The sequence below is a fragment of the Mesoplodon mirus genome, assembly GCF_964341445.2.
Source record: "Mesoplodon mirus genome assembly, chromosome: 19".
Taxonomy (NCBI): Eukaryota; Metazoa; Chordata; class Mammalia; order Artiodactyla; family Ziphiidae; genus Mesoplodon; species Mesoplodon mirus.
In genome coordinates, this window is record NC_138995.1 from 18,953,329 (window position 1) to 18,974,554 (window position 21,226).

Here is a 21,226-nt window from a genome sequence, read left to right on the forward strand (position 1 = left end):
TGTGCCCCTTTCCGGAAATCTCTGGCCACCCCCATTGGCCAGGCTGCCCCTCCCACTGACCCTGGGGCCCCTCCCACCCCCAATCCAGATAAGGCCAGCCCAGGACTGCTTCACTGGGCACTAGGCACAAGGGCTGGAATGGGGCCGCCTGGCTCCCCACGGCAGTGGGTCCTGCTGCTGCTGGGGCTGCTGCTTCCCCCCGCCGCCCCCTTCTGGCTCTTCAATGTGCTCTTCCCCCCGCACACCACGCCCAAGGCTGAGCTCAGTAACCACACACGGCCCGTCATCCTCGGTAAGCCCCCACCAGGCCCCTGATACACCAGGGCAGACCTTGGGGAACCTGGGCCCCAGCCCCTGGTAGCAGAGCCTGCCGAGGCCCTTCGGCCCTTGCATTAGCCCTGATCCCTGCCTCAGCGTCTGGAGGGGCCAAAGGCTTGTCCTGCAGAGAAATCAACCCCTTCTCGCACCACAGTTCTCGTGTCTCAGAGTTGTCTCCCGGAGGTGGGTGGAGTAGAGGGTGGGTGTGCCTGAGGGCTTGGCCTGGGCATTACAAACTGTGGTCAGCTGTAGCCACTGGACCCCGGTCCAAGCCCCACCACTCCTTCCTCCACCCCCACCCCGGCAAGGACAAGGTGCCCAGCCCAGGAGAGCAGGAGAGGCTCATCAGGTCCTGCCCCTACTCCTAGGCCCGGCCCCACTCCCTCGTACTGTTTGTTCTCCCCTTGGACTTTGGCAGTGATGGAGAGCCACGCAACATGTTTGCTTGGTGGGGGCAGGGGTCAGTGGCCTTGGCCCCTGTACCTTCCCTGACTGAGGGGAGCCTGGGCTTTCGGGGGACGGGGTGGGGGATGTGATCAGAAATAGAGGATCTTGTCCTTCGTCCCTGGGGGTGGAGGGTGTGGGAGGTGAAAGGGTGGGGCTGGTCACTGTAGTGTCGGGGAGGTGAGACCGGGGTGGGGTCCACTGCAGGGAAATGGGAGGGATCCAGAGTGAAGGCTGGTGCCCGCAGTGCCTGGCTGCCTGGGGAATCAGCTGGAAGCCAAGCTGGATAAACCAAATGTGGTGAACTGGATGTGCTACCGCAAGACAGACGACTTTTTCACCATCTGGCTGGATCTCAATATGTTCCTACCCGTTGGGGTAGACTGCTGGATTGATAACACCAGGTTCGTGCCATTCCCTCTGGCCTAGCCCCCCACCCTGCTCCTTGGTTGCTGCTCCGCTGACTGTCCCGCTGCCCCCAGGGTTGTCTACAACCGCAGCTCTGGGCGAGTATCCAATGCCCCCGGTGTACAGATCCGTGTTCCCGGCTTTGGCAAGACCTACTCTGTTGAGTATCTGGACAACAGCAAGTTGGCAGGTGTGTGTGTTGCAGGAAATTGTGGGGCTCTAGGCCTGGTGGGCTTGCAGGAGCCACGGCCAGAACCCCCAGTGCCGCTGCCTCGCCCACAGGTTACATGCACACACTGGTTCAGAACCTGGTCAACAATGGGTATGTGCGGGATGAGACGGTGCGGGCCGCCCCCTACGACTGGCGGCTGGAGCCCAGTGAGTGTCTCTGTGCCTAGGGGGCTTGGGGCAGGGCAGGTGGCCCCTAGTCCCAGCTGTGCTGACCCATCCACCCCCCCCCTGCAGGCCAGCAGGAGGAGTACTACCTGAAGCTTGCTGGGCTGGTGGAGGAAATGCACGCTACCTACAGAAGGCCTGTCTTCCTCATTGGGCACAGTCTCGGCTGCCTGCACTTGCTCTATTTCTTACTGCGCCAGCCCCAGGCCTGGAAGGACCGCTTCATCGATGGTTTCATCTCTCTTGGGGCTCCCTGGGGTGGCTCCATCAAGCCCATGATAATCTTGGCCTCAGGTGAGAGGGCCTCTGATCACTTGTGTCCCATGGGGAGGGATGGGGGGTGGAATGAAGCTGACCGTGGGCCTGCCCTCACTCCCGCTTCTTCTCACAATGCCAGGCTGGGGGTGTTGTCTACCACCTCTGGGGCACAGCCCCTTTCATTGGCCCTCTGAGAGCAGTGAGCCTGGCCTGGACCATTAGAGTGTCTCCTGACAGTGTCTCAGCGATGACAAAGGGGAAGTAAACAAAGAGGAAGTTAACCCCAGCAATCTGACTCATTGCTGAGGTCTGTTCCTTGTAGCTTCAGGTCCTGCCCACTCAACTTTTGGCTGCCTTCTGCTCCCAGGAGCCCCTTTGCCCAGGGATCTGCCCTAAGCCAGGGCCAGACCCCGGGAGCCCCTCGTGCCCTTCCCCAAGGAGAGGCATAGCTACCACCTGCGGAGCACCCACTGTATTCTGAGCACAGCCAGACATGGCCTTACCCCTAGGAGCTTAAGTGAAGGAAACACTCCCCAGACTATATCAATGAGTGTCAAACAGAGATTGGTCTCATTTCATTCTTCCCAGAACACAGCTCTGAGCCCTGTGCAGCACAGGCCACAGGGGCCAACAGACACTTGCCTGAGAGAGAACTGCCGGCACCATCCCCCACTGTTCACACACACAGGAAACCCCTCCCTGCCCACCTGCTGAAGCTCTGCAGCTCTCCCTCACAGAGGTGCCACTAGGGCTTCTCACTTAACAAGTACACACGGAGCACCTCCTGAATGCCAGGCCAGTTCTAGTCCATGACTTGGAGTCGATGTTTGGAGTGGGCAAGACAAGGTTGAGCATCCAGCTGAGCTTGGGCTGGGGGGCAAGTTGTGGGCCGGGGGTAGCCAGGACTGGCTCCCTGCCCCACCTTGCTCTGTGTCCACAGGTGACAACCAGGGCATTCCAATCATGTCCAGCATCAAGCTGAAAGAGGAGCAGCGCATGACAACAGCGTCCCCCTGGATGTTTCCCTCCAGCCAGGCATGGCCCGAGGACCACGTGTTCATTTCCACCCCCACCTTCAACTACACAAGCCGTGACTTGCAGCGCTTCTTTACAGACCTGCACTTTGAGGAAGGCTGGTACATGTGGTTACAGTCACGTGACCTGCTGGCGGGGCTCCCAGCACCTGGAGTGGAAGTATACTGTCTGTATGGCGTGGGCCTGCCCACACCCAGCACCTACATCTTTGACCATGGCTTCCCCTACACGGACCCTGTGGGTGTGCTCTATGAGGACGGGGATGACACCGTGGCCACGCGCAGCACCGAGCTCTGTGCCCAGTGGCAGGGCCGCCAACAGCAGCCTGTGCACCTGCTGCCTCTGCCTGGGATACAGCACCTCAATATGGTCTTCAGCAACCAGACACTGGAGCACATCAATGCCATCCTGCTGGGTACCTACCGAAATAGCACTGCCGTACCCCCAACTGCCAGCCCAAGGCCCATGCCCCTTGAATAAAGACCTTCCTTTGCTGCTATAAGCCCTGACGTGTGTTATGGGTTCAGGGAAAGGCACTAAGGTCCTCACACCAGGATTCATTCATCTGCAGACCTGGTGCTTTGTGGAGCATAGGGCAAGAAGAGCTTTGCTAGAGCCTGGGATTGAATTGGGCACCTTGAGATGTACAGCTTCCCACTCTTCTGGTTGAGATATTTAAGCAGCCTCTCTGTGCCTGCCTCTGCTCTGGGCATGGGGACTGGAGGGAGCTGCACACACAGCTGTAGAATGGGGGTACGTGGAGCCTAGGGTGCAGGATGGAGAAGATCTGAGCTGCCCCTCCTAGCTCCCAAAAGGGCAGGTGAGAACCCACCTCTAGACAGAGACTTTTGAGTGCTAGGTGGGTGACAGAGGCACAAGAGTTTGGCACCTAGGAGAGTGACAGCCACTAAATAGGTCATTTCAATACTGAAGATTTAATTAATGGAGCTAAGTGATCTGAGAGAAAAGTTTAGGGAGGAACAAGGTGGGGATTCTTGTGGGTCAGGGAAGGCTTCCCAGAGGAGGTGGTGCCTGTGCTGAGATCAGATGGAATGAGAAGGGTAACTGTAAAGACTGGTTTCAACCTAAGAGCAGCATGCAGCTGATACAGGGTTTAACCAGGGAAAGAGTGTGACCAGATCTCCAATCTAGAAAAGAGCCCCCTCTCTGCAGGGCAGAGTGTAGCCTGGGGTGGAGGGTGAGGGGCAGGAAGTGTGGGGAAACCAGAGAGGCCAGTGCAGTGTCCAGGGGAGAGACGATGCTAGCTGAAACAAGCAGTAATTAGGAGAAAGTGGATAAAGGGTCATTTGGGATGTGAAATAAGGCTTAGCCATGGGTAGAGCCCAGCATGCCTATGAGCCACCAGATGGACACCTACGGTGCCCCTCTTGAGAGAGGGAAGACAGCATCCCAGACATGGAAGACGGAAGGATCAGCATCACCTTGGCCAAGGACTGAGCCTCGGTGTTTGAGGTTTTAGGAAGAAGGCAAAGGTAGCAAAAGAGGCAGGAGTTGGGAGAATGACAAATGGCAGCCATGACTGATGCTGTTGGAAGGCCACTAACAATGAGAACAGAGACCTGGTCCATGTGGCAGCCTCAGGGCATTGGGACCTGAGGTTAGGGTTGGGGTCAGGGTAGGCAGAGCTCGGGGCTCAGGCTGGACAGTGGCCAGAGAGGAGGGATCTGTCCCTCTGTTCAGAGGGCTCAGGAGCAGCATGGAGAGCCAGGCAAGGGGCATCTCCCCCTTCCCAAGCTGCCTAGGACCAGAGCTGAAGGTGAAAGTGAAAGAGAAGATGCAGAAAAAAGGGGCTGGCATGCTCTGAGGGAAGGTGAAAGCGAAAGGAGAAAGCTCAGTAGTGCAGCCCGAGAGAGGTCAAGGCTTTGGCCTTCCTCCCTCCGTGTTGATCCCACTCCTCTGACCCCCTGCCCACCTGGAGATGCAGAAGACAGCGCTAGAACCCCAAAAGGGCTTCTCCTTCGAAAACTGCGAGAGGTGAGTGGGGGAATGGTTGGTTCCCCAGCTGCCTACGCCCTCCGTGGGGGCTTCCGGGAGTGGGAGCCCCAGGGTCTTTAACATTCCTGGGGGCGAGGGTGGGGGAAGGTACGTGTGTGGAACGACTTGGGTTCCCAGGCTTACCCGAAAGGTGAGGGAAACCGCGACGGAGTTAGGGGATGTGATGACGGTCCCAGAAGAACTGAAACCTGGGTTTCTCCCCTCCGTTTCCAGAAACGCAGCCTTGGAACGCTCCCTCCCGGGGCTCCGTGTCCCTCATGCACGCAAGACCGGAACCACCATCGCAGGCCTTGTGTTCCGAGTGAGTAGGGCGTTGGGATTGTAACCCTCAGAGGAGCGGCCGGGAATGGGAGGTGGGCACTGAGCCAAAGGCTCCTTCCCCCCACCGCAGGACGGGGTCATCCTGGGCGCGGATACGCGGGCCACTAACGATTCGATCGTGGCGTACCAGAGCTGCGAAAAGATCCACTTCATCGCCCCTAAAATCTAGTGAGCATTCCCCCGCCCAGTTCCCCCCTCAAGAACCGCCCCCTCGTTCCCATCCCGGGTCCCAGCACATCCTAGTCCCGCCCACACGAACCCTCCCTTCGCCTTCAGCTGCTGTGGGGCTGGAGTAGCCGCGGACGCAGAGATGACCACGCGGATGGCGGCGTCCAACATGGAGCTACACGCGCTGTCCACAGGCCGCGAGCCCCGCGTGGCCACGGTCACCCGCGCGTTGCGCCACACGCTCTTCCGGTGCTGGGGCGGGGCTAAAATGATCCTGGGGTGGGGCAGTTGCGGGGAGGGCCGGGCTGAGAAGAGGCTTGATAGGAGAAAGGGCGGGGCCGCGAGGTCCGAGAGACCGGAAGAGGCTGGCCTAAGAGAAGCTAAGAGAGTGGCAGGAAGGAACGCTGTTGGTCACGGGGCGCCAGACCACGGGAAGGGACGGGGCTCGGGTGCAGGGGCGCTATCGCGGAGGGGCGGGACCTGGATTCCTGTGCGTTCGACTGACCGCACCCACTCCGCGGAAAGGTACCGGGGGTACGTGGGCGCCTCGCTGATTGTGGGCGGCGTAGACTTCACCGGACCGCAGCTCTACTGCGTGCACCCCCACGGCTCCTACAGCCGTCTGCCCTTCACGGCCATGGGTGAGCGCTTCCGCCCCCTTTCCGCGAACCCCGCCCGTGGGACCTCAACGTTTATCCCGCGACTGGGAGGCCGCGGCTGACCTCAGATGCCCTTCCTGCCTGCAGGCTCCGGCCAGGATGCGGCCCTGGCAGTGCTAGAGGACCGGTTCCAGCCGAACATGACGGTGAGCGACATCTCCCCCGCCCCCACCCCCACCCCCGCGTGCATTGGTGGGAAGTGCACACCCGGGAGCTGGGGAAACGCAGAGGTACCCTGGCCTACTCTAGAGCTAGGCTTCTCGGAGGTGACGACTGAGTGGAGACTGAGGGGCCGGTGGAGTGAGGGTGAAGTGCTATTCCAACAGTGCCAAAGCTTGGACTTTCCCAGAAGTCAAAACTCAGAGAGGGCCATTTGGTGTTTAGGGAGAAGGGAACAGCAGGTGGGGTCTGGAGTCTGGATTTTGTTTGGGGTGGATGGGAGCAGGAGGCATATGTCACTTTATAGGTGCTTATGGCCCAGAAAGAAAAAAGCAGTGAGCCAGGGATTGGGGGTGGGTGAACAGGCTACTGGAAGCAGAGCCACAAGTGTGACTCAGAGAAGTTTGTGAAGATGGGGGCAGTGGGAACACTGGGGTCTCTGGAGAGAGGGATACTGAAACCAGGGTAGAGGAGCCTGGGGTGGAGATGGGGGTGTAGGGAGAGAGAGGAGTTTGGGTGTGAGCAAATGGTAAATAGTCCAGCCTTCAAGATTAACCGTCTCCAGGCTGTAGCCTGAGGGTGATATTAAAGGGTCCATCAGGACTCACACACACATCTTTACAGCTGGAGGCAGCGCAGGAGCTGCTGGTGGAAGCCATCACTGCAGGGATCCTGGGTGACTTGGGCTCTGGGGGCAGTGTGGATGCATGTGTGATCACTGGGACCAGCGCCAAGCTGCTGCGATCACTGAGCTCTCCCACAGAGCCTATAGAGAGGTAGGAGCATGGGAGATGGGGGAATCACAGGGGAGGATGGGGTGGTAGCAAGGGAAATAGGGGGCTGCAAAGAGAGGACGGGCCACTTGATGAGGTCATCCTTTCTCCTTCCCAGGTCCAGCCGGTACCGCTTTGCCCCTGGGACCACAGCTGTCCTGTCGGAGACAGTGATGCCGCTGACCCTGGAGCTGCTGGAGGAAACTGTGCAGGCCATGGATGTGGAGTGAAGTAGGCTGAGGCTTAGAGCTTGGAACAAGGAGGAATAAACCCAGAAAACACCAATACCTAGACAGATGGCTGTGTCCTTCTTGGGTGGAGGGGGACAAGCAGCCAGCAGGGCTCTGTGCCTAAGGTATCCCTGCAGGGGCCACTTCCTCCCATGGCTTCAGTGCCTAGCCTAAGGGGTGCACTTTACCCATCACCTTAGGCATCTACCCCTCCAGAACCCCAGCCCTGGCAAGTATCACAGGCTCAAAGTGGAAAGCCCCCCCTCCTGACTCTGCACACTACAGAGGCTCCCCCTACCACTCCCATGCCTTGCTCTTGCCCTGTAGTCCACTGAGGGCTGTTGTACAACCCAAAATGTCCTATGTACTGCCCCCACATAGAGCCTTTACCTGGCTCAACAGTGGCCAAGGACACAGCCTACAGCTCTCAGTCAGACCCCCCCATCCCCACTGATGGCTAAAATGCTGGTGGGGGAGCTGCTCCCTGATTCCAAGGGCAAGTTCTCACAAGCGCACTCCTCACCGCTGCAACGCCTTTATCTGTGAAACCCCTCTGATGACCAGGCATACCTGAGGTGCTGATATGATGCTGAGCTTCTGTTTGCACGTGTTGGGCTGTGACTAAGGGGATTGGCTCCAAGTTTTCTGGGTGCCAGGGGTCACAGGACTCGTGGGGAGAGATGACATGACATTTATCCAGCAGACTTTTGCTGAGCACCCACGGAGTGTCAGCCCAAGAGCAGGGTGCTAGTGAGAGCATCCTGCCTTGGGAGAGAATGGCTGAGCTCCCCTGGAGCTTTGGAACTGTTAGAGAGAGTCTCCCCAACCCCTGGGGAGTGTCTACTCCAGGATGGACATCCCTGGGTCCCTGATTATGCTTTTTCCCTCAGTATTTTATTATGAAAACCTTAAAACATAAAATCTGGAAAAAAGTTGAACACCTATATACCCACTGCAGACTTTACAATTAGTATTTTGTTATATTTGCTTTACCATGTATCTATCTATCCTTCCCTCTAGTCAGCAATTAACTCATCTTATTTTTTTGACTGATGTGTTCTTGAATCAGCCAAAGCCCTCACACCCCTAGAAGGAGGCGAGCCAACTTACCTGTTGCAACTTTGCACACAGGGGTGTCTTCTCTCCCTCGGTTCAGGCTCAGCTTGGGGCTCTACAGTGAATGGACTGTAGATACCAGGGGCTTGTCCATGGGAGCCCCAAGGCCTGGAGGCTGTCAGAGATTTGATGGCTGTCATCCTTCCACCCCTGATCTCCATCCAGGATCAGCCAGTCACCAAGGGCTCATACCTTGCCCTCCTGTGCACAAGGCCCCTCCTAGGTGTATCATCTCATCACGAACAGTGTGGGCTTTGGAGCCAGACAGATGAAGGTATGGGTCCAAACACACCATGTGGCAGGAGAGTCAGCATCTCCCTGAGCAAACCGGGACACCCATTCCAAGTTGATGAGCAAACCGTGACACCCATTCCAAGTTGATCACTGAGGTGATAGGATTTGCAACCCGCCAGCACCCCCGTCCTGGCCCTGGCCCTTCCACAGCAGAGCTGGTGCAGGTGGACATTCCCTCTACCAGTCAGGAACACCCCTGGGTGCTGAGCAGGCTTCTGTGAGTTTGGTGCTCCTGATAGCCCTGGGAGACTTCCCTGATCCCAGCCACCAGGTGGTTACCGTTAAGTCTAACCACAAGTCCTTGGCACCTGGTGCTCAACATTTGGGATGTGAGGTGGTTCAGGGATCCAGTCAGGGGCTAGGCTTTGGGGGGTGGAGGAGGTGAGAGCCTCACACCTGGGCTCTGTCTGGTAAGTCAAGGTGTGGGTGGAGGACTTTGACCTAAAGAGACCCTCCTCCTGCCTAGAGCATGGCAGGGAGCTGAACCTCCACAGCTGCCTGGCCTCAGTCCTGGGACTTTGGCTCAAGGATGAAGAGAACCATAAAGCCAGGCCCAGTTCTCAACCTCATGCCTGCCACAGTGTTGCTGCTCAGCCTCATCCTTAACCGTGGTCCTCCATGGCTTCTCCTGGGGTGAGTGGGCCTGGCCCAGCCCTGACTGAACAGCCTTAGGGCAACCCAGCTCCCAGCAGCAGCCCAGGCTTCCTGCTCAGGGGCTCAGGGCAGGGGCCAGGCTGGCTAGAAGGGAAGCAGGTGGACAGAGTGGGCAAAGGAGAAAGGATGTGGCAAGGCTGGGAGGAGGCAAGAAGGGGTCAGGGGCCAGTCTCCCAAATGGGACAGGAGCTTGGGCTGGGCCCGAGAGCCGGGGAGGGTAGGAAGCTGAGAAGCAAAGGTTGGACGTGTAGTTTAGGAAGAGCCTTCTGGCTGCATGTGGGGTATGGACCGTTGAGGTCTGGGGGGAGTGCAGAGGCTAGGAAGGAGACAGGAATATTCCTGGGGACGGAGAAAAATGGCCTGGGATTGGGGGTGGGGTGGAGTTGGGGAATGGTGGGGAGTAGGTTGGAGAGAGATGAGGAAGAATAGACAGAACTTGGGGGCTGGTTGGATGGGGCCAACTGAGATAGCTATAGGGGCCCAGAGGTGCTCAGGGTGAGAAGGGGTAGTGATGAGCCCTCTTGATCTGGACCCCTCTGGGGGTCACAGCCTGGGGGCACCCAGGAGGAGGAGAGGAGAGGTGTGCTGGGATGTGGGAAGCAGGTCCTCACCAGCCCAATGGTCAGGTTGCGGCATTCCTGCCATCAGACTGGTGCTGAGCTTCAGCCAGAGGATTGTCAATGGGGAGAACGCAGTGCTGGGCTCGTGGCCCTGGCAGGTGTCCTTGCAGGTACATGCACCCTGGGGGTGGGGCAGGGTTTCAGGTGTTTCATGCCTGGGTGTAGCCTGGGCCCACCCCCACTTCTGACCCCTGACGCCAGGACAGCAACGGCTTCCACTTCTGCGGTGGTTGCCTCATCAGTCAGTCCTGGGTGGTCACTGCTGCCCACTGCAATGTTGTGTGAGTGCTTCCCTTCTACCTGCACCCCCCCCCAGCCCCCACCTCCCCACCTCCTTGCCCTGGATGCCCCTCTCTTGTCACTCTGCCCTCCTTGTGGCTGCCCAACCCCACTCTCACTGCAGCCCTGGCTGCCACTTTGCCATCCTGGGCGAGTACGACCTATCATCCAGCACTGAGCCTTTGCAGGTTATGTCCATCTTGTGGGTCAGTGCTTGGGCTGCAGGTGGGGAAGGAAGAGTGAGCAGTGTAGGTGTGTGGGCTCTGGGGGTGAGGAATTCAGAGCACGCCCTGGCCTAGTCCCCTCAGCACCCATCACCCTGGGGGCCTGTGTCCACCCCCATCCTGCATGGCCCCTTTCTGGCTCCGCAGGCCATCACGCACCCTTTCTGGAACCCCACCACCATGAACAACGATCTGATGCTACTAAAGCTCACCTCCCCAGCCCAGTACACAACACGCATCTCACCAGTTCGCCTGGCTTCCTCAAATGACGTGCTGCCTTAAGGCCTCACGTGTCACCACTGGCTGCGGCCGCCTCAGCGGTGTGGGTAGGAACTCGGGCCAAAGCTCTGGGTGGGAGGGCAGGATGGGGACAAGTCATCTGGGACCTAACCACCCACTCCCGGCCCACAGTGTGACGACTCCTGCACACCTGCAGCAGGTGGTTCTGCCCCTGGTCACCGTGAGTCGGTGCCAGCAACACTGGGGCTCACGCATCACCAACTCTATGATCTGTGCAGGGGCCTCGGGGCCTCCTTGTGCCAGGTGAGCACTGGCACCCTGTCCTGTCCTCTGCACTGTCCTGTGGCACTCCCACCCCCCACACTGACTTCTCCCCTCTCCTTCCGTCAGGGTGACTGGAGGCCTGCTTGTCTGCCAGAAGGGGGACACGTGGGTGCTCACTGGTATTGTCTCCTGGGGCACCAATGACTGCAACGTGCGCACGCCTGCCACGTACACTCGGGTTAGCAAGTTCAGTACCTGGATCAATCATAGCCTACAGCCAAGCCCACCACAGGCCCTCTCCCCATCTCAGTCCAATAAAGACCCCAGGCTCTGTCCTCTTGTGTATGCCTGTCTGTCTTCCTGGTTCAGGGAAAAGGAGAGGCTCTTGGGGGCCCCATTCCCCAAGTGGACTTTGTCTTCTGGCACGGCAGGTGTTGAGGAGTCAGGATCCTCCTAGACTAGCCGTGACCAGGCTGGGCTCTCCCCACCTCCCCACCACCTCCTGGGCAACCTCTTGTCCACAGCAAGAGACTGGGCTGTCGGAATGAATGGGCAGCTTTCCCTGGGGAAGGCAGCCTGTTTATTGAGTACGAAGGATACATTTACAAACTTGAGTACACAAAATAAATAACTGCACATTCTCCATCCACAGTCCATGGCATAAAGGCCCAAGTCTCCAAACTCCCTCTGTCCTACCTTCAGGACCAGGCCCATCCTGGCCAAAAGAGGAAATAAATCCCCAGAGGCACTTGGGGAAGTAGGGGGAATTCTGAGGCCATGGGGCTTGGGCTTTCCACTGCCTTGTGCTAGGAGAACTAGAGACAGGAGGAGGAGGTGTACAAGGCACGAATGACTTGGCCCAGAGTGGTCTCTTTTGGCTTGGTTTCCCACTGGAGGTGGCACATGCAAAAAGAGGAGGGCCTAGCCCAAGGGAACCCACTGGGAGGAACTGAGAGCCAAACCCTCCCTGCTGGCAGGGGACCTGCAGTCCAGCTAAGGCTGAAGCTGGGCCCTGGCTCCTTCCCACCCACTGAAAGCAGCTGTGGAGGGACAGGGCTTGGGTTCCAGCCCCGTCTGTGGTGGTGGGGAGGCACCATGACTGACAGCAGGACGGTCTGGCTCAGACCTCTGGGAAAGCAGCCACCCAATTCCACCCACCTCTCGCAGGTGCTCCCTCCAGACGGAGATTCAGCGGGGCCCAGAATGGAAGGGTAATGCTGTGAAAAGAAGCAGGGACAGGCTGGACTGAGCAAGGCCACCGTGAGAAGGTCAGTGCCCCAGGCACTCAGGGTTCAGAGGCAGGTCACACAGTATGGCTAAGTTCCAAGGGGAGCTGCGCAGAAGCTCAGCAGAAAGAGATAGGGTTGAGCACCCCGGGGACCCTCCCTCAATGCAGCAGCTCCTTCCTTCCGACTTCCTCTTGGAGGATAAAGGGAGAGCATGGTGCTCATTCCTAGGCCGCCCATACGCATGCCAGACACTAGATGGCTCCTTCATGCAGCTGCAGAGGAGGGAACAGCAGCACCTGAAAGGAGAGGCAACACCAAGGGTGGAACCAAGGCTGACGCTGGAATCCTGATGGGGCTTCTCCCTCAGAAGCCCCTGCCCTTTGCTTTGGCCCAGGTGCCCCCATCCCCCAGGTAGCAGCAGTGGGGCTCCTTTTAACCCCGCACAGTTGGGAAGGAGGCACCTGGGGAATAGAATGGGCATCCGAGGGGGAGAGGGAGGTGATAACAGGCTCTGTAAAGAAGGCACTGAGTGCAGTAGGCTGGTGGGCAGGAACTCTCATAGCCAGAGAGAGGCTGAAGCCTGGAGCAAGCCTGCTACCAACATGGCCACACAGTCCAGAGGGCCAAGGACCATTCCATGGTCCTACCACCAGAGATCCTGGCAAGTCCTGGGGCCGGGAGGGGTCCCTGGGGGCACCATGAAGGAAGACAGATCTTGGCTGGGAGGTGGGAGGCTGTTTAGACTTAGCCAGGGGCTGAGAGTCCAGCCAAGGCACAAGCTGTGGGCCTACCTGGGCCTCTCACTGGAGCATAATCATGAGGATCAGGATGCCATGGAATGTGGGGCTGGGGGAGGGCAGACAGGAAGGCTTGGTAGAGGAAAGGAGGGATTCCAGAAGTAACTGTCCCAAAGAGTCCTGGGACCACAGGACACCCTCTACCTGGCACTGCATGCTCCTTTGGTCTAGGGAAGAGCCAAGAGGTGAGGAGACTGAAGGCCAGGTCCTGCCCTTCCCCCAGTATGTACCAGAGCAGTTGTCCAGCAAAAGGAGCATTAGTGCCAGACCAGGCTCCTTGTTCAGGGGGCTCGTATGCCCCAGGGCTCCCTCCACTCTGTCGCACCAGACTCAGGCCCAGGGTGAAGATGGGGACTGCTGAAGGCACAGAGAAGCGGCTGGGGCCATTCACCTGCCACTGACCATACAGACCTATCTCTAGAGAGGGCGGTGGGCCCAGATGGCACAGCAATGTGTGGCCAGGCTGGGGCCATGCCCTGTCAGCACCCCAGCCTGGCAGCTCAGCCATTGTACTGCCGCTGGTAGCGCAGGTTGAGCTCCCGCAGCTCTCGCTCCCGCACTCGGCGAGACTTGTTGGATCGTGTAGAGCGGCTGGAACGCGTGGACTGGGCAGATTTGGTGCTCTGGCAGCGCGAGGAGGCACGTTTGAGGAGGTTCTGGGAGATGGAGCGGTGCAGATTCTTCATAGACGAAGAGGCTGCCATGCTCACCACCCACGGATGCCTCAGGGCCTGCAGTGCCGTCATACGGGCGCCGGGGTCCACCGTCAGCAGGCGGTCAATGAAGTCCTTGGCCAGGTTGGACACACTGGGCCAGGGCTAGAAGCCAAGGACAAGCATTAGAGCGAGCACACTCAACACTGCCCTCAGCATCCCGATGATGTCACCTACACAACACTCAGACCTGTCCAGTAGCCCTGCACTCTCCCCCTAGAGAGAGGAACTGCCCGGCTCCTCCCATGTAGAGCATTCCGGGCCTCCCCTTCCCACCCAGTGCTGACCCAGGCCACTGAGCAGAGGCTGTTCTCTGAGTGACAAGGAGTGTGATAGGAGGAGAAGGATCCACCCCCTCCCTGAGGAGCAAACTTCAAAGGTGCCCTGGACTCAAAGCCTGGTTCAAGGAGGTGGCCCCCGTCAAGACCACCCAACCTACCCTAGGACCACCATAACTCAGGGCGATTTAATGAGAACGACCCAAACCTTCCACCATATCTTGAGCCGGACTTAAGCTCCCATCACTGGATGCCCATACCGGGCCACTTCCTAGTCCTTAAAAACAGGGTTCGCCCTCCCTTCCAACTGAAAAAGTGGCCAAAGTAATCACTGCATTCTCTGCATCAGCCTCAGCCTCAGCCTCTCAGCCATGAGGAGAAAAGGAAACAATTCAAGGCAACTAGATTTCTCCATCTGCTGGGATGGCAGGGGGATCCTGGGAGCCCAGCAGGGATCAGGACTCTTCTCAGGGGTGCTTCTCATGTCTGCATGACCTCTCTAAGCCACACAGGGGCTCCTGGCAGTACCCTGTGCCAGCCTCGTTTTAGTACATTCTTTCCTCAGCACAAAGCCTGCTCTGCTACATGCACCCACGGCTGCCTCATCTCAGCCACACACCGAACAGCCGTCTGTCTCAGGGCCTCAGCCTGCACAAACTGTCTTCACCTGGCTGAATCCTCAGGTTCTCAGGTTAAAGGACACTTGCTCACACTTGCTCTCTTAGCCCCCAGTGCTAAGCAACCATTCGAATAATTTCAAGTTTATTGTTCCCATTAGACCATGCTTAGCTATTCACCAGTGCCTGGTGCCGGGCATACAGGAGGCACTCAGTAGATAGAGGCTCAGCGAGTAAACAACCCATGCATGGCACCTGATGGGTGTCCTCTCCTGCAGCTGCTTCCAGGACGTGGGGCTCAGATGCCCGGGCCCTTGACTTATTCTGCTGAAGGAGGGCAGATGCAGCACTTCTCCGAGTCCCTGCGTCTCTTAGGAGCACTCTGGCACGGGCCCTGACACTCTCCAAAGGGTGGGTGGCTAGGACTTCAGCTGAGCCTGCTCCAGGTGGTTCGGCTGGGATGCCAGGGGTACTATCACCCTCCTTCCTGTCTGGTGAGAGGTCTGACTGTTCTACCCCATGGTGCCCTTCACCTTGAGGAGCCCCTGAACACACTCTCCAAGGGGCTCAGGAAAGTGTGAGAGCCCACATTTGGGGTAGCTGCGTGCCCACTCAGCAGACACACTAACACAGTTATCGCCACCCCCAGTCAGGCTTCCTTGACCCCCAACTCTTCCCCCATGCCTTTCCCCACTGATGTTGATGTACCGGGAGGCAGTGGGTGGGGTAGGAAACAAGGAAAAGATTCATCTGGAGTCCTGGAGAAGGGGTGGAGCTACTTGTAGTTGTTATCCTTACTTGCCCTTTGGAAGGCAAATCTCAACTTTTACTGAGCTGAACTGGAAGAAAGTCACAGAAAGCCTAGATTTCTAAATAGCCACCTAACAGGGTCCTCCTCACCAATGCCTCCAGGAGGAGGGCAGTTAGGGCCCGTAAATCCCGTGCTGTCTGAGAGCAGTGAGGGAGAGCACGGAGCAACAGCCCTCCCACGCAGGAAGCCTGGTCCACATTCGCCTGCAGGCCTGTGTAACTCAGGGCTCTGATACTGAGGCTGACACGCAGGGTGGCTGGACTGGACAGTTGCCGCGGTAGCTGCGGGCTCTCGGTTCACGAAGGCTCCATGGCTTGCTGCTGAACACACAGAGCCACTGTGAGGGGCCGGCCAAGCTGGACCACAGGCACAGTGTGGCCCCCGTCACTCATGTGAGAAATGGAAAGGCACAGGCAGAATGGGGCCACTGATGGACAAAGCAAACCTAGAGCTGCAACAGATCATGGGAACACCTGTGCTTGTGCTGCACGGCGGCTTTTATGGTCTCCAAGAAAAGGAGAAATCACTGGGGAACACACTGCAGCTCAGCCTGGCCTGTTGGTGGGACAGCTCCAAGACAGAGCTGCCAGGCCAGGCCAGCCAAACAGGGCTGGGACATGGATTCTGCCCCTGGCCCTTGGTCCAGTCAAGCCAGAAGAGAGGCAACTCCTCTGCAAATGACAGAATAAAAAGTGGCGAACCTGGACTCACAAGTCAGGAACCTGAATACGGATGGATCGGAGGCATCCCCACTTCATATCCATACCCAGCCAAACAAACCCAGGCCCCCTGCAGCTCCAAACCAGTCCAGTGCAGTCTCAGATGGGCCTCTCACTAGACACGCACTGTGGGCTTAAGCATCTCCACCTCCAGAGTGACACAGGCTCACACCAGCTGTCAACCCCTGCTGCTTGTTGCCATGATCGCCAAAGTGAGCCGGATTGATCTGCCCCTCCTCCTCCCCCAGGCACTCGCCTCTCCAATTACCTTGTACAGGCAGCAGTGTGAGGAATGCTGATGGGCTCATTAGTCTGAGGGCCTGCCCACCCTCTCTGGCAGGCCCCAGCTCTCCCCGTCTTTGAAGAACTGTGCGCAGGTGGGTCCCCTAAGACAATGTGACTCGAGCTGTCCTGACATGAGAACCGGGCTGTGCAATGGCACCCAGCCTAACCCTCACGCACTGAGGGACCTGCAGTGGGAAGTCAAACAGGACAAACACGGGAAGGTAGTCCTCGAGCCAGCCCACTGACAGCGGGTCAGGGGCTTATGTTGACCTCCAGAATAGTGGCCCCTTGGAGGTCTCCAACAGGTCTCACAAAGGAGAAGCGAGGCCTTCCACACTCACCTATGGCCACACTTCTGGCCAAGTCCAATTCAGCACCTCCTGAGAAAGCGATCGGGACCTCCCTGGTGGCAATGTGGTTAAGACTCCGTGCTCCAAGTGCATGGGGCCCGGGTTCGATCCCTGGTCAGGAAACTAGATCCCACATGCATGCCGCAACTAAGAGTTCACATGCCGCAACTAAGGAGCCAGCGAGCCACAACTAAGGAGCCGGCAAGATGCAACTAAAGAGCCCTCAAGCAGCAACTAAGGCGCCCTCGAGCTGCAACTAAGGAGCCTGCCTGCTGCAACTAAGGAGCCCACCTGCCGCAACTAAGACCCAGCACAACCAAATTAAAAAAAAAAGAAAGCGATCAACACATGCAGACCAACCCACCTACTTCCCCAACATGCTTGGGCCTCTGGAGCCACATGAGTATGTCTGGCAGCCTCCGACTGACTGGCCAGGTAACATTCTGTTCCTCATATGCAGCCAAGTGAGGAAAAGAAAAACGGGAAATTCCCTGGCAGTCCAGTGGTTAGGATTCCACTCTTTCACTGCAGGGGGCACGGGTTTGACCCCTGGTCAGGGAACTAAGATCCCACATGCCGAACGGTGGAGCCAAAAGAAAGAAAAAGAAAAATGGGCATGAGGAAAAAGGAAAATGATAAACTGTCATGCTCTTCAGTTTCCACAGCTCTAACTGCCAGCTGTGGGTAGAGGACAGAACGTTTGCCTCAGTATACTTGGGGCCAGATCAGGGACACAGGTAAGCCTCAGGTGGGTGGCAGAAGGGACAGGCCCCAGGTACCACCTGGCCAGTCTCCTAGAGGCTTCCACCCATTTCTGGGCTGGCAAAGGGCATGGGGCATGAAAGGGAATATCAAAATGTCAGTCGGCCTTGCCTCCAGACACTCAGGTCTCAGGCAGAGGACAGCTGCAATACTCAGGGTGACAGCCCGCACTCTCCCGTCCACAAGTCAGTCTTTCATGAGCTGTGTGGGTGAGGGGTCCTGCCCCAAGAGGAGGACAAGAAGAGGCTGTAGGAGGAAGGGTGTCACCTCCACCCTGTTTCTGACCATCGAGCTGGCCGCCTTTCTGCCTACCCTGTAACCCCCAGAGTCCCTGCAGTTCGGATACCTACTCCTGATGCTGTAACAGCAGAGAAACCAATCGGGTAGAAGAAGGATCTCCCCCATAAGCGCTTCCTAACCAACTTCACCCTCCTCATCGCCCTGCTTCTGTGGGACCAGTCACTCCTGGTGGCACTCAGAAGCTGAATCCAACTCTACCTTCAGAGGGAGGCACCAGACCAGAAAGGGTTTGCCACTCCAGCTCAGAGGACATACTTCCTCCCGTCCCAGTCTCATTCACTTGCTCTAGCTCTAATGTCACAAGGGCCTGGCAAGAATGTTACCCAAGCTACTTCCATGGTCCTGCCTTGAGCCCCAGGGCTAAGGGAACAAGGGCTGGAACCAGCTCTCGAGGCCTAGGCTGCAGAGGGAGGAGGAAGCTGCTTCCTTCCAGCAGCAAACCCAGCTCACGGGGCTTACCCTAGACTCCCTCTGGTAAGCAGGTCTGACGGCTCTCAAGTAAGGGGAGAAAAAGGCCTAGCGTCTCTTTGGGATGGCATCTGAGTGACAGATTGAAGTGTTGGGCTGGAAGCCCAGTGACCTGCGTTCTAGGTCTACCATCTCGGCTGACCGTAAAGAAATCACAGCCTCCTCACTGTTAATATGAAGGAGCTGAATACAATGAATTCTAAGTCTCTTCCAGTTTATAAAGTCCTGGGTTGTAAGAAGATGGCTCCCCATCTTTTTTACCCACTTGGCCGCATGTGAGGAAGAGAACTAGAGCATCTAACGTTTAAGCTGACGTGATGTCTTGACCTTTATGCGTTCTCTTCCAGCCCATGATGACACTGGGGAAGGTTCCCTGGCAGAGAAGGAAGCCCAGGCAAAGAGATGCTAGGGGAAGAAGGGGGAGAAAGAAGCCTGGGTTTTGCTCCCATGACTCAATTCTTCCCTCAACTCTGTCTCAACATGTCTCTTCAGATCCAGCATTCCCACATTCACAGCCCTCCTTCCTGTACTGACATGGGCCTGAATGAGAGCAGAGAGAAAGGCACGGAGGAAATTCTGGGAAATGGAGCTTCAGGTTTACTCAGGAGAGCAGAACTATTAGTGTGATAAGAACAGCACACTTTGATGTTAACCATGAAGAAAAGTGTTTTGAAAAAATCAGCACAATTAGACACTGTGGGGCTGTAGAGCCAGCATCTCCTCCTCTGGTCAAGACACTCACCATCCTGGTGTCTGGACTTCCAGAACAGACAGTATCCACCACGCTGAGACCACGCTGTGGGTGGGGGGACCTGAGCAGCAGAAAAGAGAAAGATGTTGAGGGAGAGAGGCTGACAGGAGAAAAAGGAGGAAGATAATAGAGGTTTAAAAAGAGGCAGAGGAGCTTCCCTGGTGGCGCAGTGGTTAAGAATTCACCTGCCAATGCAGGGGACACGGGTTCGAGCCCTGGTCCAGGAAGATCCCACATGCTGCGGAGCAACTAAGCCTGTGCGCCACAACTACTGAGCCTGCGCTCTAGAGCCCACGAGCCACAACTATTGAGCCCACGTGCTGCAACTACTGAGCCTGCGCACTAGAGCCCGCGTGCCACAACTACTGAAGCCTGCGCGCCTCAAGCCCATGCTCCGCAACAAGAGAAGCTGCCGAAATGAGAAGCCCACGCACCGCAATGAAGAGTAGCCCCTGCTCGACACAACTAAAGAAAGACCGCGCACAGCAGTGAAGACCCAACGCAGCCAAATATAAATAAATAAATATATATATATATATATATATAAAAAAAAGAGGTGGAGAATCTTGAAGATAAAAATAAATGAGAAAAGGCATGACAACTTAAAGGATGGTAAAGCTGCGTTCTAAAACTTGAGATGGGGACTTCCCTGGCAGTCCAGTGGTTAAGACTCTGTGCTTCCAATGCAGGGGGTGTGGGTTCAATCCCTGGTTGAGGAACTAAGATCCCACATGCTGTACAGTGCAGCCAAGAAAATATTTTAAATTATTAGAGAAATGCAACTCAAAACTACAAGGAGGTATCACCTCACACCGGTTAGAATGGGCATGATCAGAAAATCTACAAACAACAAATGCTGGAGAGGGTGTGGAAAAAAGGGAACCCTCTTGCACTGTTAGTGGGAATGTAAATTGATACAGCCACTACGGAGAACAGTATGGAGGTTCCTTAAAAAACTAAAAATAGAACTACCATATGACCTAGCAATCCCACTACTGGGCATATACCCTGAGAAAACCATAATTCAAAAAGACACATGCACACGAAGGTTCACTGCAGCACTATTTACAATAGCCAGGTCATGGAAGCAACCTAAATGCCCATCGACAGAGGAATGGATAAAGAAGATGTTGCACATATATACAATAGAATATTACTCAGCCATAAAAAGAAACGAAATTGAGTTATTTGTAGTGAGGTGGATGGACCTAGAGTGTCACACAGAGTGAAGTTAAGTCAAAGAGAGAAAAACAAATACCGTATGCTAACACATATATATATGGAATCTAAAAAAAAAATTGTTCTGATGAACCCAGGGGCAGGACAGAAATAAAGACACAGACGTAGAGAATGGACTTGAGGACACGGAGGGGGGAAGGGTAAGCTGAGACCAAGTAAGAGAGTAGCATTGACATATATACACTAGCAAATGTAAAATAGATAGCTAGTGGGAAGCAGCTGCATGGCACAGGGAGATCAGCTCTGTGCTTTGCAACCACCTAGAGGGATGGGATAAGGAGGGTGGGAGGGAGACGCAAGAGGGAGGGGATATGGGGATATATGTATGCATATAGCAGATTCACTTTGTTATACAGCAAAAACTAACACAACACTGTAAAGCAATTATACTCCAATAAAGATGTAAAAAAAAAAAAGACACATGCACCCCAATGTTCACTGCAGCACCACTTACAATAGCCAGGTCTTGGAAGCAACCTAAATGCCCAACGACAGACGAATGGATAAAGATGTGGTACATACATACAATGGAATATTACTCAGCCATAAAAAGGGAACAAAACTGGGTCATTTGTAGAGACATGGATGGATCCAGAGACTGTCATACAGAGTGAAGCAAGTCAGAAAGAGAAAAACAAATATCGTATATTAATGCATATATGTGGAATCTAGAAAAATGGTACAGATGAACCAGTCTGCAAGGCAGAAATAGAGACACAGATGTACAGAACAAACGTATGGACACCAAGGGGGGAAAGTGGGGGCTGGGGATGGTGGGATGAATTGGGAGATTGGGATTGACATATATACACTAATATGTATAAAATAGATAACTAATAAGAACCGGCTGTATAAAAAATAAATAAAGTTCAAAAAAAAAATAATAATAAATAAAAAAAATAAAACTTGAGATGAATAACAAAATGAAATCTTGCTCCCCAACCTGTCCCTGCCCAGAGTCTGCAAAGTGAAGGACAGGGACAGGAGGGAGACAGAGTGCAACTCAAGAGTGAGGAAGGATGCTGTGTGCC

General features: G+C 56.0%; 4 protein-coding genes and 1 long non-coding RNA gene across 5 annotated transcripts in view; 4 read left to right on the top strand and 1 right to left on the bottom strand.

Annotated features, from left to right (window-relative positions):
* The first annotated feature begins 59 nt into the window (after nt 1–59).
* LCAT (lecithin-cholesterol acyltransferase) lies at nt 60–3,380 on the top strand. Its single transcript, XM_082606157.1, has 6 exons — nt 60–292; nt 1,010–1,166; nt 1,245–1,360; nt 1,453–1,548; nt 1,636–1,860; nt 2,765–3,380. The coding sequence occupies exons 1-6, from the start codon at nt 139–141 to the stop codon at nt 3,337–3,339; spliced, it is 1,323 nt and encodes a 440-aa protein (XP_082462283.1). The 5' UTR covers nt 60–138; the 3' UTR covers nt 3,340–3,380.
* Nucleotides 3,381–4,687: 1,307 nt separating this feature from the next.
* PSMB10 (proteasome 20S subunit beta 10) lies at nt 4,688–8,234 on the top strand. Its single transcript, XM_082606158.1, has 8 exons — nt 4,688–4,854; nt 5,089–5,176; nt 5,267–5,364; nt 5,473–5,613; nt 5,890–6,005; nt 6,111–6,169; nt 6,807–6,958; nt 7,074–8,234. The coding sequence occupies exons 1-8, from the start codon at nt 4,799–4,801 to the stop codon at nt 7,183–7,185; spliced, it is 822 nt and encodes a 273-aa protein (XP_082462284.1). The 5' UTR covers nt 4,688–4,798; the 3' UTR covers nt 7,186–8,234.
* Nucleotides 8,235–9,683: 1,449 nt separating this feature from the next.
* Nucleotides 9,684–10,644, top strand: CTRL (chymotrypsin like). Its single transcript, XM_082606159.1, has 2 exons — nt 9,684–9,979; nt 10,071–10,644. The coding sequence occupies exons 1-2, from the start codon at nt 9,761–9,763 to the stop codon at nt 10,152–10,154; spliced, it is 303 nt and encodes a 100-aa protein (XP_082462285.1). The 5' UTR covers nt 9,684–9,760; the 3' UTR covers nt 10,155–10,644.
* A 7-nt stretch (nt 10,645–10,651) lies between these two features.
* LOC309794535 lies at nt 10,652–11,211 on the top strand. Its single transcript, XR_014292118.1, has 2 exons — nt 10,652–10,915; nt 11,003–11,211. It is a non-coding gene; the product is annotated as an uncharacterized lncRNA (long non-coding RNA).
* A 204-nt stretch (nt 11,212–11,415) lies between these two features.
* The window catches only part of PSKH1 (protein serine kinase H1), a 36,813-nt gene continuing 27,002 nt past the window's right edge, over nt 11,416–21,226 (bottom strand). Inside the window, exon 3 of the mRNA XM_082606224.1 lies at nt 11,416–13,720. Within this exon, the coding sequence (XP_082462350.1) occupies nt 13,403–13,720 (318 nt within the window). The 3' untranslated portion in view covers nt 11,416–13,402. The remainder of the gene's footprint in view (nt 13,721–21,226) is intronic.

Bases quoted from the DNA above. Each gene is read 5' to 3' on its own strand.
- PSMB10 (XM_082606158.1), top strand. From the start codon at position 4,799: ATGCAGAAGACAGCGCTAGAACCCCAAAAGGGCTTCTCCTTCGAAAAC. The intron at 5,365-5,472 runs GTGAGCATTCCC...CTTCGCCTTCAG, and splicing joins TTCATCGCCCCTAAAATCTA to CTGCTGTGGGGCTGGAGTAG. The intron at 6,170-6,806 runs GTGAGCGACATC...ACATCTTTACAG, and splicing joins GGTTCCAGCCGAACATGACG to CTGGAGGCAGCGCAGGAGCT.
- CTRL (XM_082606159.1), top strand. From the start codon at position 9,761: ATGAGCCCTCTTGATCTGGACCCCTCTGGGGGTCACAGCCTGGGGGCA. The intron at 9,980-10,070 runs GTACATGCACCC...CCCTGACGCCAG, and splicing joins CCTGGCAGGTGTCCTTGCAG to GACAGCAACGGCTTCCACTT.
- LCAT (XM_082606157.1), top strand. From the start codon at position 139: ATGGGGCCGCCTGGCTCCCCACGGCAGTGGGTCCTGCTGCTGCTGGGG. The intron at 293-1,009 runs GTAAGCCCCCAC...TGGTGCCCGCAG, and splicing joins CACACGGCCCGTCATCCTCG to TGCCTGGCTGCCTGGGGAAT. The intron at 1,549-1,635 runs GTGAGTGTCTCT...CCCCCCCTGCAG, and splicing joins CGACTGGCGGCTGGAGCCCA to GCCAGCAGGAGGAGTACTAC.